Raw genomic sequence first — 16,824 nt, forward strand, 5'->3', positions numbered from 1 at the left:
TAAAACCCTAAAACCCTAAAACCCTAAAACCCTAAAACCCTAAAACCCTAAAACCCTAAAACCCTAAAACCCTAAAACCCTAAAACCCTAAAACCCTAAAACCCTAAAACCCTAAAACCCTAAAACCCTAAAACCCTAAAACCCTAAAACCCTAAAACCCTAAAACCCTAAAACCCTAAAACCCTAAAACCCTAAAACCCTAAAACCCTAAAACCCTAAAACCCTAAAACCCTAAAACCCTAAAACCCTAAAACCCTAAAACCCTAAAACCCTAAAACCCTAAAACCCTAAAACCCTAAAACCCTAAAACCCTAAAACCCTAAAACCCTAAAACCCTAAAACCCTAAAACCCTAAAACCCTAAAACCCTAAAACCCTAAAACCCTAAAACCCTAAAACCCTAAAACCCTAAAACCCTAAAACCCTAAAACCCTAACCCTAAAACCCTAAAACCCTAAAAATTACATACTTTTTTATTTCTACTTTTTTATTCACTTTCCACACTTTCTAATTCACTCTCCATTTTCTTCTCTTTTCTCCCTTTCTTCCTCCTTCATCCTACACTAGCGGTTCGCTAAATCTCATATCCGCTCTACTATGACGTCATAGTCTCAAATTTTTGAACTTCAAAATTTCCATGTCCGGGACAAGGGTTAGGGTTTACATGTATGTCACATGATCGCTTACGTCTAGGGTTAGTGGTTCAGATCACATGACTCGATCAACCTTAGGGTTAGCATATGTGTCATGTGACCCATGTGTGTTCAGGGTTAATACCTGTGTCACATGACTCTACACTTTCAGGGTTACATCTCTGATCACATGATTCTCCACAATTAGGGTTGTCCGCCTGAGCCAAAATACAAACTATTGAATCTCACCACACTTGTTCATCCAACCATATCAACCCACTTACATCCCGTCATCGCCTTCATCTCCTTGTTCCTACTTGTCCAACTATTCCTACACCCACGAGTCCACCTATCTATTAAACTACTTGTCCACCTGCTTGTCGACCTATGTAATAAACTACTTGTCCACCTACGTCCAAACTTAATTGTCGAAGTGTGTGTTACAGTACTTGTCGACCTGTCTGTCAACCTAATTGTCAACTTATCCTGCCACTTATCCACTTAATTATCCTGCCTTTTGTCAACTTGCTTGTCCACCTTGTTCTCAACTTGCTTGTCCTGATACTTGATGACATACCTGTTACACATCTTGTCCGCCCATCTCCCACCATAAATCTCCCGTCAGTTGTTCACCTATTCCTGGTCCTCTTTGTCCATCCCCTTGTCCACACCATTGCCACATACTACACACAATCTTGCCCTATGCCACTGTACCCCATGTCCTACCCTGTTAATCTGAATCAACCGACCGCAGCCTTATCCTATGCTCAACACTGAACCCCGCCATCACTTCCACTACCTGTAATCAGCCTTTGTTTTCCATATCTTCTGTCGCCTGTCAGTCTTGCCTTGCATCTCAAAACAAGAGACTATATACTGTACCTACTGCCACTACAGTTGAATCTAAGTCCACGTACCACAAATATACTCCACTGTACTGTTTGTCGTTACACGCTAACAAACTGCATCGTCACTTCTTCAAACCCGTTAGTTCGTATCTGTTATTTACTGCAGTAGTCTGTTAAACAAAACCCTCGCCTTAGTTCATTTTTGCCTCAGTCTGCCTGTCTGGAATCACACAATCTGCACTTTGTTTTGTTATCTTGAATATCTACGTGTCGATAACTTGATTCCCGGAAACACCGCCCCGACCATCACCAGACGTTTACCATCGTTGCACATCAGCTACTTGTATCTAGCGCAATCAAATCAAATAATATCAGTAAGCTCAATGACGTTGGGCCATCCCTCGAGTTCACTTTGATTTCTTTATTTAAATCTCCACGTGCTTGTTACCTGCCTTACGGGATCACTCCCTTGACTACTACCACACGTTGAACTTCACTGTACCTCAATCATTTATAGCCCGGGAAATTAGACTGCATTAATAGGCTGAGCATTGTCTAGCTATCCTCCGAGTATACTTTGATGTCTCACTTTAAATGTCCTCACGTTCGTAACTTGACTTCAATGATCACCACCCCGATGCCCACCACCCGTTGAGCTTCACTGCATGCGGACCACTGATCTACAGTGCAAGCAAATTATACAAATAAGCCCGTCAAGGCTAGGCTATCCTCTGGGTGTTTTTTCATTTCCTGCTTTCATCGTGTTCATGTCTGTGGCTTGACTGACGAGATCACTTCTCTCAACAGCAAGCATCCTGCGTTCGACCTTACTACACTTCAACTACTCATCGTCAACGTGGTTGGGGTATATCAATAAACTCACCAAAGTTTGTCCACTTTGCCAGTATGCTTGGCTTTCCCAGTTTAAATCGCCTGATTTCTTTAACTTAATTATCAGAATCACAGGCCCGATCACCACCACACGTCCGACGTCACTGCACCTCAACCGCTTGTTCCCTGCGGAATCCAATTATACCAATAGCCAGATCTTGCTCGGACTATTCCCTAGGTCTGTTTTTATTTTCGTGGTGCAGTGTCGTCATGTCGTCAAATCAATTTCGGCGTCTCCACCCCGTGCATACCCCGGGTCATCCCACCACGTTCGCCTTGACAGCACATGAGTTACTTTTCGCCTCTACATTTCAACTATACTGATAGTTTTCTCTCATTCCGTTGGTTTCCCGAGTCTAGTTTACTTTTCTTCTTGCAATGTCTCCGTCTTTCGAAATTGATTTTGGCATCACCACCACGTACACACCTCCGAACACCACCACACGTGTACCGTCAAAGCTCAACCAACTCTTGACGCCTCTGCAATCCAATTGGTTTTTCGTGTGTATTTCAGTTGGTTCATCCTCCGCGCCTGTTTTTATTTTCAACCTGCACACTCCCTGTTCCGCTAAACCAAACTTCGCATCTCAACGCCGCGCACACCTCCGAACATCACAACACGTTTGTCGTCACAGCTCAGCCGCCTCTTGTCCCCTCTGCAATTCAATTGTATTTCCGTCTGCACTTTAGTTTGTTCATTCTCGGAGCATAGACTTTCTTTCGTCGTGCATTCTCCCCGTCTTGTCAAGTCAATTTTCGTATCACCACCGCGTTCACTGCTTCGAACATCACGACACGTTTACCGTCACAGCACATCGACCACTTGTCGCCTAGAAAATCCAATTATACCGGCGTGTGTGTATCAAGCAGTTCATGCTCTGTGCCTAACCTTTCTTTTGTAATTTCAATCCTGTGTTGTTCGCAACTTGACTTCCGCATCACCACCCCGCTCACTACCCCGATCACCACAACACGTCTGCCTTCACTGCATCCCAATCACTTGTCACCTGCACAATCAAATTACACCGATATGCTCCCCCAAACCAGCTCATTCTCCGAGTATACTTTGCCCTCTTGCCTTATCACACGTCATGATTGTCACTTGCCTTGACCTCACATCCGCTGCTCAAAGGAGATATTCAATTCCGGCCACCACCCAACTCTCACCTGTGACACTTCACCAGCACCAATCTCAATCTCCAGCCTATACTCAATGTCCCTTTTGTATCTTGCGTCACATCTTGCTCTGTCTCTGTAACTATATCTGCTCAAACTCGGTGTTGTGATCTACCAATTGTCTTGTGTGCACTCCCATTTGTGTGATGTTCATTATGTCAGCCTTGTTCTCTTAACCCTACCCAATATTCATCAATGTGCAATGGCTACCAACAAGCCAAGCAAAAAACGAAGTCAACCAGTCTTCTAACTTTTCAAACAACCACCACACCTGCACCACGTCGTTCCAAAAAAAAAAAAAATATGAATACTACAGCAACCAGTCCAGTGGTTTATCTTCACTTTTAAACACCTTTTGTTCATTTTAATGCAGTTCTCGTGAGTGCATCGAGCTGTGAAGACAGCCAATTGCCTCGATCACTTCCAATACGAGTATGCTATTCTCTGATTCAGCGGATCCCTGTTACTTCCCCACTGTTTCCTGAGTTGCACAGCAGCTTTCTTCGTCGAATTCTTTTTTCAAACAACTTGGATTTTTTCTTGACTGACCACCCCATCCCGAATACTTTGTCACATTTTGTCGCAGTTGAACTTTCTTTGAAATCTTCAAACAGCCACCACAACTGCAAATATACTTCAAAAAAATCATGGTCTGTAATAGTTTGTCTCTTCAAGCCTCAGCTTCACTCTAATTCTCTTGTTTTCTTTTTTAATGTAGATCTCACCAGTGCATCCCAGTGCAAAGACACTCAATAGTTGCGACAGCTTCCAGGCCATGTCCACTAAAGCAACCACTGTAGCCACTGTAAATCGCTGTCGTGCCAGTCACATACAACTGATTTGGATTTTTTTTGCCAGCTTCAAAATGTATGTCTCAACAGGCTCTCACGATGCAGCCATTTCTGAGTCGTGCAATTCAGCAACTGGATGTGTGTCAAAAGTAAAAGGCAATTGTGTTGCACATCTGTTGCTATCCAGTTTTTAATAAACAAAGCAATTAATGGTGAGTGCACATACATGAAATAGTAGATGTATGGTTGATTGCGTTGATGTTAAACACCAAGTTGTTCAATCGTGATGTCGCAAAATCAGTGTGTGCGTCAAGTAAATGTGTGTGTGTAAGTGTGTCGCTGGGACTTGGACATTTACAAAGGCACTTGAACAAAAAAAAAAGAATCCCATACCAAGACATGGATACATGTCGATTGCCAGGTCTGCTCAGCAACAGGACCAGGAGACAAGATTTGTTTTTTTTCTGCAGGCAAATAGCCGAGCATAAACAAGCGGATCCAGCCAATCAGAGCTAGGCAGTTTTGAACGAAAGTTGGGTTTAAAAAAAAAAGAATATTTGAAGTACCTTTAGTATGGAGTAATGGGGTAAAAGGTACATGGATTAAAAAAAAAGATTAGTATGTGAAAAAGCAGTTTTGTGTCAAAACTGGGCCAGGGCGGGTATATAAAGATAACGAGAACAAGAGAGGTTTCGAAGGAAACGAAAGATATCCTGAGGTTACAAGACGTTTTCTGTACCAAAGAACAGGTTACATTACGAATACAAGCACAGGCTATATTCGCGATAGAACAGGCGATATTCTGAATGCAACAGGTTATGTTGCGAACAAAGAACAAGTTATGTCTGAACAATAGAACAAGAAATGTTCAAAAGAAAACAAACTGTTCTGAGTTGTCAAAACCGAGACAACAGAGCATGAGGATATGCTCCCAAAAGAGGGGAGGCAAAGACAAAAGTCACCCAAATATGACAAAAAACTGATAAAAGGCAAGGCCTAGTTCAGATGTCAAGACAACCCTTGAACTAAGATAAGAGCGGTTAAGAACAAAGATCAACCAAAAGACAAGAACCGAAAAAGGCGTGGCCTAGTTCTGATGTCAGAATAATGTTGAAGCAAGAACCAGAAACGGTTGAAACCAGGACCCACATGGGATGACAAGAACTAAGAAAGCCGAGGTCTAGTTCGGACGTCAATTTAACCCCGGTCCAGAAACTAGAAATGGATAAAGTTGGGACCCACTCTAGACGACACGAACATAATAGGCGACACCTAGCTTAAATGTCAGGGTCGCCACGAGACCAAAAGCCAACAACGTTCACCCAGCTCAAATCGATAGAACCAGAGTCGGTTCTTTCAAGGAGAGGGTGAATGTAAGAAGGTACAGAATTAAAGGATCAGAATATCAGCCAGAGGGTTACAACCCTAGACTGGCAGTTAAGTTGGACTTGAAAGCCGACTGTTAGGATTCAATGCTAAGCAAGTGACTTATGCATTAATCCGGATTTGCTTAGTCAAAAGCAGCTTGCAGGAATTTAGCCTGCAAACCTTGATACGGGGGCTGGTCAATTATCAAAGATTGGAATACACGAGGTTGGTATTTCAATTACCGATTGCGCACAGCGCTCGACTGAAAACTAAACATAAAAAGGACAGTAGTGACTTAACGAAACTTGACTCCCTTTGGAACTCAAGTTGAAGTTTGCGTTTTGAGAGATACCTATCTTGAGATACGTTTGTTCTACACATTCTATTTCTACCATACCAGTTGTTGAATACTATTCAACACCACATCCAGTGAGATCCATACTCCAAGCTCAGACTCCTAGACTAACCATATTACACAGCCGTAGTCCTTGTCAAAGTGTGTAAACGAGTTAACCGGGTGCAAAAGTGCATATCTTCATCTCCCCTTTTTCCATCCCTATCTCGTAGGATATCCTCCCTTCTTATACTCCTCGTTCGTACCGATTGTTGCGAGAGCAACTTCTATCCTGTTCTATCCGTGTAGTGTGTTCTATCTTTATAGTAGGTCTTCTAATTATGATGGCGGATTCCCCGAGATTCTAATTTCATCGTTTTACTGATATTCCTTTAATAGTTGCATGACGGTTCATGGCGTTCCATGGCAGGCACGAGATAAGTCTGTGCCGTTTTCATGATGCTCTCATGACGATCCATGACGTGGCGTTCACAGAGCGTCCGTAGGACGATCCAAGACGTTCGCACAATTTTATTTGTGGCTTATTTAAGGTCATGAGTTTATGTGTTATGGCGTTTGTGGCGTTGTATCGTGGTCTGCTGCCTTTGTAGTTTGACAGTCCTTCTCATAGAAGTCCGTATGTCCCCACAAGGATGAGGTCGTGACTCACATGCACCTATCTCGGGCCGTGACCCTAAGGTTGCTCTGCACGTGACAGCTTTCTGCGTGACTATAAAAATGAATATAAAAACAAAAAAAAAACAAACAAGGAACGTCTAACTGTTGATGTATTGTGAGTACAAACCCTTACATCTCACAATGTCATCGAAGTTGTCTCTAACATCGATGACAAAATTTCAACTCACGTCTGACACAGGACAAATTGATCTGCCATCATCATCTCCTTGTAAGTTTTGCCTTTCACCTCCATCGTGACACGATCACGGACATCACCTGTCATCAGCATAAAAGTATCGGCAATTGTCTTTTATGCTAGCAATGGAAGTTTGCCTTCCGCATCGGAAGACTTATGGGCTACCTCTTGGACTGAGGTTTGATCACAAGGATTTTGAATATAAAGAATAGCTCTTTCTCTCTATCTGGCGTGTGTAGTTATGGGCTTGTAATCAATCGATCGTATTGTTCTTCCATCTTGGGATCATTGACTTAATTACTCTTTGAACTCGTGACGATCCGGAAGAAACTTCTGTGAAGGATAACAGTGAGTCCTCCAATCTTCACTGACACTAACGATCTGATAGGGTCGGGCTCACGTGACCCACAGACAGATGTTAAACACAATAAATAAACAAACAAGGATACGAAGGCAAGGAGAGGGAGAAGATGGAACCTAGCTTGAACATGAGAATAAGTAACGATTCACTGATATATTCACCCTCACCCTTACCCTTACCCCAAAACATTTTTTAATCTCCCCAGGCCTTGATCAAGTTGACACAATGTCCCATCACCGACACCAGGTGTCTCTCGAGGGTATCCTAGATTTCTCCCCCACACATATATTATCTGCCAGCCAGCGAAGTCTTGCACGCCAGAGATTTTACCAAATCATCGGCTATTTCGACACTGCCGGAGAAGTCCCCCAAGCTGATGATACCTACAATCGCCCTCGGCTGATCCGGCTCACGTACGAATATGCCCTTTCCGATGAGTCTCGAGACTTGTTCCTACAGGCCTTTTTCCGATCCATTCAAATGCCACTAGATGATCTGGAAGAGGTCAACGACAGAATGGAACAGTTGCGATCCGACGTGTTCGGCTTCGCAGAGTACCTCATGGATAATTTCTTCTTACCTCGTATGTTATCATGTTGCTTGTATCTACAGTGGAATGTTCAAAATTACTGAAAAGTTCCTGGTATAGTTAGGGCTGCGACGTTTCAGACCCCTAAGCCATCGCCGGCTTATCATTCAGCAGTTCTCATGGTTCAAGGACGTGATCAAGAATTTACCACGACTCCGGCCCGTATTGCAGCCTTGCGAGGTACCTCTCTTGTCCGCGACCATCATAGATGCGTAATATCGCGTGCTTTCGATGCCGAGGAGGCCAAGAAGCGCTTAAATCGTGACGGCGGGCTAAATGCCAAAGATGACGACGGCAACGAGCTGTCTAGTCCATACATGGTACTTGAAGTCGCGCATATTATACCACATTCTCTTGTCCGGCTTCAAGCGAATGCAGAAGTATGTCTCCCTAGAGTTGTTATATTGAAGTTATAGGACTGACCTAGATTTTGGATTCAGGCGCGACAAGCTGCCCTTGCGATTCTCAACTTGTTTGATATTGGTGTCGCGCATTTGATTGAAGGTGTAGAAATTGACCGGCCTTTTAATACCTTATCCCTCACCCATGACTATCACAAATGGTTTGGAGAGTTTGAGATATTCTTCACTCCGGTCACCGACTCTCAGCCACATACTTACAGGATCGAAACGTTCCAACACGCCCTACTGGGTGGCCTTCCGGTCACTCGTACGCTCCTCTTGAGCCCTGATCGCAACATTGATCCGCCTTCGAGTAGGCTTCTAGCAATACATCGCGCTATTGCACATATTCTTCATCTTTCGGCTGCAGGAGAGTACATCAACAAGTTTTTATCGGATATGGATGAAGGGTATGTGCGGAGTGATGGATTAACGGAGCTAGGTAGGTTTGTGAAACTCCGCTTGAGGAATTTAGATAATACCAGAGTCAATGTGCGTTGAGGGGACATTTGCATCTCTGGTAATTCTACACCCCGTGATGGAGCCGCCTGTGACGCCCATGCAACCAGCGAATCCTGGCACACGACGTTGAAATAAACAACAACAATAAAAGGCCCACTATGCGGGGCGCCGCCGGAACAACTACACTCCCGTGTGGCTCAAGGCCCCACATGGGATAGGTAAATCGGAGATCGGAGTAAAGTTATGTAGAATTTAACCCTCAATACATACACTATGCACATATTACCCCATGACAAAAAAGTCATGCCAGATGAGTATCCGGAGGCTCGGAGCGTATCTTTCCGCTTTTTGAAGTGGTTGCCGCACCGAACCATGGCTGAAGCCCGACGCAGTCCTCTAGTTGCGAAGAGGGATCCACGAGTTGTTGTGTGTGGCGGAGAGGAAGGGCCGGCGATTGCGAGGAGGGCGTCGTGAAAAGAAGGCGAGTCGACGTCGAGGAAATCTCTCAAAGTTGGGAGAAAGCGGACTCGGGCTAGTATCTTCTTCAACACCCCCTCTTTCTCCACTAATGGGCGGAACACTGATGGACTTAGCATGCGACTATGCAGCTAATCTTTCAAGTAATCCGCCCGTTTTCCGATACATCCGGATCTTCTACCGATAAGCCTAGCAACCCGATTGCACACTAAGACACACGGATGTGTACACTGACAAGCGAAAGCGAGGGAGTCCAAGATATAGTCTCAAACTACGATCTAGACTCTTGGCGTGTGACTCTGAACTTAATATAAAAAGGATAGTGACTGTCTTACTTTACTTCAATCGAGTACCAACTCTAAACTCATTCTACCACCTTTTCACCTTTTTACCTTCCATATTACAGTATCATCGTCCATCAACTACTCCTTGTCCTACATCAAGAATATTGAATAATTTGCAAACTATGTCTACCCAGAAAATCGCCCTTGTCACCGGTGCCAACACTGGCCTCGGCCTTGAAATTGTCAAGAGCTTACTCCAGTCCAGCGCTCCCTACACGATCATCATCGGCAGCCGCAACCTTGAGAAGGCGAACTACGCCATCTCAAGCTTGAAGGCTGAGTTCCCGGATTCGAAGAGCACCCTCACTGCCCTACAGGTGGACATTGAGGATGACACCTCTATCGAAAGGGCCGTGGTCCACGTCACGGAGAAGTTTGGCAAGATCGACGCGCTCGTGAACAACGCAGGTCTGTCAAACCCGGCCCCAAACATGTAGACCGATGATTGACTGACTATCTATTTTCACCAGGTGCCCAATTCGACCAACAGATCACGCAAGGCAAGATGACACCCCGCGAAGTCTGGGCCAAGTCGTGGAGCGTCAACACGGCTAGCACACACATGTTCACTTCGGCTTTTGCGCCGCTGCTGCTCAAGTCAGACGACCCGCGCCTGCTGTTTATCACAAGCGGCACCTCGACGCTGGCTGGCTCTGACAATACCGCTATGCCAGTTAACCGGTCACCGGCCAAAGGGTGGCCCAAGGAGGTCTCTCACGCCACAATACCCGCCTACCGATGCAGCAAGACGGGCTTGAATATGCTCATCCGTGAATGGCACAGAACGCTACTCGAGGACGGCGTCAAGACGTGGGGAATTTCGCCGGGCTACCTGGCGACAGGGCTTGGAGGAAGCCAGGAGATGAACAAGAAGGCCGGAGCTCTTGACCCGTCAATTGGTGCCAATCTTGTGAGGAAGGTGATTGAGGGCGAGAGGGATGCCGACGTGGGCAAAGTCGTCTCGAACCAGGGTATCCAGGCGTGGTAGGGCTCACAAAGTGCCGTGAGGCAGGGCCAATTCCGGCTTCTAACATTTCGTTGGTCCATCCCCTCTTGAAGGGGATAAGTCCTCTTAGGCGACCTTTATCGGATCACCGGTTGTTTGCTAGTTTTTCCTGTCATTTAATTCAATTTAAAATGTGATGCCATGGACCATGTCTTCAGAGCCTACACTAGTTATGTACAAGATAGCCACGTGTGCAGCCATTGTTCCTTCTTCTACTTTTGCTCCGGCCAATTCGACTACCCCTCCCTTGAACTTCGGCAAAAAAACCAGATCATCTAGTGGCCACGGCTCCAACGGCCCACACAAGCTTTGTTATGGCTGCAGAGCGTCCTAGAAGCCTACATCCCACGTCTCTGGGAGAGCTGATAATCAATATGGACGTGTCAACCGGAAGACGCCACCGACGCACCTCACCGCTCAAGAAGCAATGGAACACGTCGGACGCCGACACCAAACATAATAAAGGAGCAGTATCGTCGTGGCTCTTGTTCTTCTCGAATGTCCACTTTCCTTCGAGATATGACTTTCTGGACCAAAACGCTACTGGATGCCATCTTGTTGTAGTGATATGTCGGCTCAGCCACACCATGTGACCTCGTCTCTCACACCACTAAGCAATTAGTCCTATTTTCCTCTTAGAAAATCTCTTCAACAAATTATTCTTCATGTAAAATCACCACACATCTACTATCTTCGTACCGTTCTTTCCCATGATACGACTCAGGAATGTCAATTCTTCCTTAAAGAATTCACATTTTGATTTTTTCGCGTAGAGTCAGAGCTTAGGGGGTCTCTCTGCCACCTGCTGCCGGTGCTTCTCATGTTCTTTTTCGTTTCTTAAATAAATTAGGAACAGTCAACCCAATCTTGTGCTTTTGGCCAGGCCGACGAGGGGGCATCTTCTTTGTAAACTGTGCATCGGGTCAAAAGCTTTAACGTTCGTAGAGTCAATCCAACCTGGGACCTTGTTCATCCAATCCTTGGGGTCAGGCGGCACACTGTTCTTTTGTAGTCTTTGGATTGGCTAACACGAGTTGTTTGCCTTGCAGGAAGGTTTCGGGGAGCTGATCGACCGTCTAGCGGAGCAACCGAAGCGGCTGTCGGTCGGCGGGTCGTTGGGGTCGGTTGGACCTGGAAAAGGCGAGGGCGGCAGGGGCGGGACTGGTGAGGCGCTGGAGGCCCGCCTGACTGCCTGACTGCCTAGTCGAGGCCGTGAAATAGTTGTGCCGAGGGCGAGCAAGGTGTCGAGGAGGAGCAGCAATAGGGGGTGCTGCCTCGGGTGAGAGCAAGGGGAATGTTGGGTAGACCACAGAATGCGCCTGACTGAGCCGCTCGAATTAGTCTGAGGAGCTGGAGCCAGGCGCCGATGGGGGGCCAACCGGAAGGGGGACGGCGCAGCGGGGTAGAAGGCCTCCGCGCTGACCCCGACATGGAAGGACGACGTTGGGCCCGGAGCTCAGCGGGGGACAAATTGGGCATTTTCTCACTTGTCAGCTATAAGCGCAGCTGCTACAGCGAAAACAGCCAGTGCGGGGTGCATATTCAGCCGACGTTTTAGCGAGAGAACCCTTGTTTAAACGGTCGTACAAACCTGGCCGGTTTAATCGATTAAATAAAACCAGCAGACAGCGCCGGACAACAAAGTCACCTCACCTCGTCTTCCTCCTGTTGTGGAATACAACTGGAGCCGAAAGGTTTTGCAGGAAGCCTGCTCAAGCTAACCGCAAGGTACTTATGAGAACGAATGGATGTGCTTGTGCTTGTGCTTGCGCATTGCCTTTCCGATGGTACTAGCACAGTCACGTGTGCACGGCATGCAAATTAATATAGAAAACATCATGCAGATGAGCCCTGGGAATACACACTCGGTACGTCTCCAACACCTTAGCCTGCCAATCCCGACAAAGCTCTAGAACGAACGTGTCGATTGAATTTCCACGTCCACAAGGCCGGGCTGCATACCCACAACTTCCCTCCCTATATGCACAGGCATGCCGCTCCCCAGTTGGCGCCTGGTTCTCTTGACAGTCCTGTAATAGAGTTAGCTGATCAAAGTTGGTTAGATGCCAGTCAACATGTTGTGAACTCGACGGCCTGACCAGTAGACTCATACTATGCTCATCCCGCTTTATGCAACTCCTAAAGCTTTTGCCATGTCCTCACGATCCAACATTTGACTCAGATAGTTTTCGTGCTGGGGGATTTGCGCAACTTTAATACACCAGCGTACTTGGAAGATTTCTTGGCTGATATTATAGTTGTCTGCTGGAGTTACGGCGTGGCCCTTCCTACCTCTATGCACGGATATCCCGATAGCGATAGTAGCCGGGGTGTATTTTGCGAGGATATAACTATATACATGTAATTCACTACCAATGCCGTTGGTTACTAGTCACGGAGTTGGGCAGTACAAATGCTTAACTAAAACTCTTTGCAAGACATGGACCAAGCGCATCGTTTTCATGCACCGACCATCTTCACTTTGCGAGATGGCTAACCATGTTGTTTATAACCTCTCATGTCTCCCGCTCGCTGGCTTGGTTCACGCGGCTTTCTGTCGTCCATCTCGTCTCTTTAGCACCACTCTATAAACGCATCTACCGCTCTATATTTCTCACCGCCTGACTCTTGTTTCTTTTATTCTCCTGCACTTGCGCCATGCTTTTGTTGCCCACCCTCTTTGCTGCCTTGGCCGCTGCCGCCTCGACACCCAAACGAGCTCTCGTAGCTAAAGCTAGCACTTCGAATGCCGTTCGCCTCAAGGCCCGTTTCAATCCCAGCGAGGAAGGCCTGGGGGGAATCGACAACATGTACGTGCATAGTATCCACGTCGGCGCTGGTTATGACTACGCGTCTCTGAATGAAGACAATGGCCTCGTCTTTTTCAAGAATGCCGCGTTTGACGACCCAACACGCGATGTATTGATCAACTCTTGGCCTCCCATGATGTTCAACTTCAAGAGAGAAAAAGAAGATGGCGGTCGTCAGATCATGATTACCTCTTCTGACGTCAACTATGATGTTCAGATCGTCAACGTCGATGGCTCTTTGTCGCTTGGTCCAGCTACCTGGGCCGCTTGCCTAGACTCTCCCGACGAATATCCAGGCCAGGCATATACCATGCTCAAGAACTTTGAAGATGCGTCCAGAGTGCCGCAAAACTGCGCCACTGTTACTCTTGTTCCTTATTGCGCTGAGCTGCCAGATTTCCCTCAGGAGGCTACAAACGCCGGGCTGAACTTTGAGCCCAAGGAAATGGAATGCTACGAGTAATAAACTGGCTGATGACAAGGCTCGGATGCCTATTTTGAGCCCAGCCTTACCGGCACATCATCAACCCATGTCCTAATGAGTAGCCATGTGTGCTGACTTTGTATTTGGGGTTCATGTGTATCTTGTAAAAGAACCCTTCTATTTGGCTTGCTTTCACTGCAGCTCACATGTATTCAACTAGAACAGTCTTCTATATTATGTCCATTATTCCATCATAAAGTAGCCAGATTCAGGCCGCAATGACAGTCTTGTCTCGTCATGCTATCTTGTGCCTATTTTTTCATCCTTTGTTTGGAATCGAGCTTTTGATTCTCTCGCACAGCTCGCGAACCTCTTGCGATGTTGTCTTTTGCCCCATCATCAAGTACAACACATTACCTAGAATTCGGTTATGGATGTTCCAGCCGTTAATGGCTGTCAAGAGATTGGCGTGCAAGGCCTTGGAAGCCGTGCTTTTATAGCCCGATCCGGCCGAATCACGAACGTAAATGGCCAGGACAGAGCCAAGGGCCCAGGTGCCTTCGATATAGTCGCCGGGTAAGCTCTTCACAAACTCAGTCGGCCAGACGGACCACGCCTCTTCGCCTCCGGGGCTAGTCGTTTCCCGGGCCCAGTTTATTTTGGCCTCATCCCAAGAACCGTCTCGATCGAGCCTGCACAGTTCCTTTATTGACTCAATAGCGACCTGGCAGCCCATGGGGTGAGCTGTATAGCTATGGCCGTGTAATAACGCGTTGCTCTTATCGCCACTTAGAAAACTCTCGAAGATGCTTTCGGATGCCATGGTAGTGCACAAGGGCAAGGCCCCTCCAGTCAAAAGTTTTGCGTTGACAACAATGTCTGCGTCCACCTTGAGCATGGAACCAGCTGAGAATCGCCCTAAACGATATAGTCCCGTAAAAACCTCGTCAAAAAAGACTGGAAGACCGCGCCAATCTGACGGCGAACTTGGCGATCCAGACGGACAAGTCCCAAATAGTTGCGGGTTGTTCCGGACGGTGTTAACGAGAGTGCGCTGGAACAGAGGATCACTATAGGACTTCGTCAGTACACTATACCACACGATAAGAGTATTGGCTCTCGAAGTCAACTTACACTAGACGCATGCCACCGGCGCCAAGAACAATAGGCTCCATGACAAGGGCACCAAACTTGCGCCCCGAATCTCTCAGCTTCTCTAGTGTTTGTAGAATGATGGCCTCGTAAGCTTTCCCATCGCCGCGCTCTTCACGCTTAGTCACATCAAAGACTTCACCAAGAGCACCAAAGGATTTCTCATGGTAGAGGCCACTGTCCCACTCCCCTGGAGCTTCAACCTTCCAACTACCATCCTTGAATATGACAGTTGGGTAGTCAAACCAAAACCCGCGGCCTCTGTACCACTCAACCTTTTCATTGTATATATTAGGATCGGCACAATCCATCACGCCAATAGTATCGCCGTGATAGCTGCCCTTTAGACCGAGAATCTCAATGTTGTCCTTGGGAGACCAACCGTACCGGTTGCGGGCCGCCCTCAAGGCCATTTTGACGGCAACCTCGCATCCCGAACTGCCGTTGTCGGTGTAAAAGACTCTACTAAACCGAGAGGAAGAAGATGCCGCATGAGCGCCATCGAGCATGCTTTCGGCAAGCTTCAAGGCCGGCTCATGGATAGCCTCTGCAAACATCACGTGGCCGTAGCGGCCAGCAGCATACGCTGCCGCCAATGTGAGCTGGGTGCTTGAATGGCCCAGACCTTGAGTCCACCAAGATGCAGAGCCATCAAAGGAAGGGTTGAGCAGGCTCTGGGGAGTGTCATTGGCTGCTGAAGCAGCTTTATTGTGGGTTTGGAAAAAGTTGCCATGGGCCGAGTCAATCGATATGATGTTTTCGGAACTCAGGAGCTTTTGTTGTGTGAATGGATACCATATTTTCTTGTGAGCCTGCCCAGCCATTTCTTCAAGCCTTTGAATGCGAAGTTTGTGGCGGGTGTCGAGATGTGATAGGATTTCTTGCGAGGAGTCTGAGTTCGCCTGGGTGACGTAGAAGTCTTGCATGGCTTCAATGTCTTCTTCAACGTTGGGCAGTCTCTTAGGTGGTGTTTCAATCATTCCAAGCTTAACGCCATGGTGCTTTTCAAAGTATTCAGCCAAGTAAATGTAGTTCTGATACTGCGTCTCTCGGAACAACAGCACGGCTTCAACATCGTAACCTCGGATCTTTAGGGCCTCAAAAGATGCAATTGTTTGTGAGATACCGCCGAGTTTGGAGTCACCAATCAACACCGCAGGTAGACGCAGCGGCTTGAAAAGCTCCGCCTGGGTGGTTCCAGACGGCGATGGTGAGTGGACGCCTCCGGCTGTCTCGACAAATAGCCAGCCTGGGCCAGACCTGGCCTCCTTGGCAGCGTACGACTGGATGCTGTGAAGGAGTTCCGTATCAGAGGGGACAAACTTGCGAGAACCGTTGAAATTAGCTTTTGAGTTTGTCAAATTCAGGAACGTGTCTCACCTTGCCTGACGCTTCCGCAGCAGAGTGCGGGCTCTCTGCCAGATCGTACTGGAAAAGGGTTTCAACCCGAGTTTTGGGAGAGAAGATTTGGATATGTCTTGAATGAAGATGTTACGAACGAGTGAACTTGGTATGACTAAAGCCAGTGTGTAGGAGCTGTAGTGACGTCTATAGCTTTTTGTTAGTTGAGAGTCTTGGCCTATAAAAGTCTTGCCAGAGCCTACTTACACTGTTGATCGGCCTCATCCAGAGGCCCAGTTGATACAGGCTTTAGATAAGCTACGTTTTCGCGGGGCCATGACTTTGAAGCCGTCTTGGCAAGAGTGGTAGTGAATATTGTCTTGCCTACTTCGGTGTTGGCGCCGTAGATTTGGTGCGTACGCAAAGATCGCCAGAGCAGAGCCGAGGCGGGTGCCATGGCTGAAAAGAAAGGTGATAAGATGAGGCGAGGAGGACAAGTATACTAGGGTTTGGCTCAGTCTAACAAGGGCTGTCTATGATTAAA

At 47.0% G+C, this 16,824-nt stretch overlaps 3 protein-coding genes across 3 annotated transcripts; 2 read left to right on the forward strand and 1 right to left on the reverse strand.

Moving 5' to 3' along the window:
- Window positions 1–9,669: 9,669 nt before the first annotated feature.
- Window positions 9,670–10,535, forward strand: BROUX77_000001 (uncharacterized protein; the record flags this gene model as incomplete). Its single annotated transcript, XM_073745379.1, has 2 exons — window positions 9,670–9,955; window positions 10,018–10,535. 2 exons carry the CDS (start codon window positions 9,670–9,672, stop codon window positions 10,533–10,535), a joined length of 804 nt encoding a protein of 267 aa, XP_073608238.1.
- Window positions 10,536–13,211: 2,676 nt separating this feature from the next.
- BROUX77_000002 (uncharacterized protein) lies at window positions 13,212–13,826 on the forward strand (the record flags this gene model as incomplete). Its single annotated transcript, XM_073746489.1, has 1 exon — window positions 13,212–13,826. The coding sequence occupies one exon, from the start codon at window positions 13,212–13,214 to the stop codon at window positions 13,824–13,826; it is 615 nt and encodes a 204-aa protein (XP_073608239.1).
- Window positions 13,827–14,106: 280 nt separating this feature from the next.
- On the reverse strand, window positions 14,107–16,737 carry BROUX77_000003 (uncharacterized protein; the record flags this gene model as incomplete). The annotated part of the gene is made up of 4 exons (XM_073747599.1): window positions 14,107–14,857; window positions 14,922–16,261; window positions 16,320–16,416; window positions 16,544–16,737. 4 exons carry the CDS (start codon window positions 16,735–16,737, stop codon window positions 14,107–14,109), a joined length of 2,382 nt encoding a protein of 793 aa, XP_073608240.1.
- Window positions 16,738–16,824: the final 87 nt, after the last annotated feature.

The sequence above is a fragment of the Berkeleyomyces rouxiae genome (genome assembly GCF_048999995.1).
Source record: "Berkeleyomyces rouxiae strain 22BRR77 chromosome Unknown BrBRR77_ptg000001l, whole genome shotgun sequence".
Taxonomy (NCBI): domain Eukaryota; kingdom Fungi; phylum Ascomycota; class Sordariomycetes; order Microascales; family Ceratocystidaceae; genus Berkeleyomyces; species Berkeleyomyces rouxiae.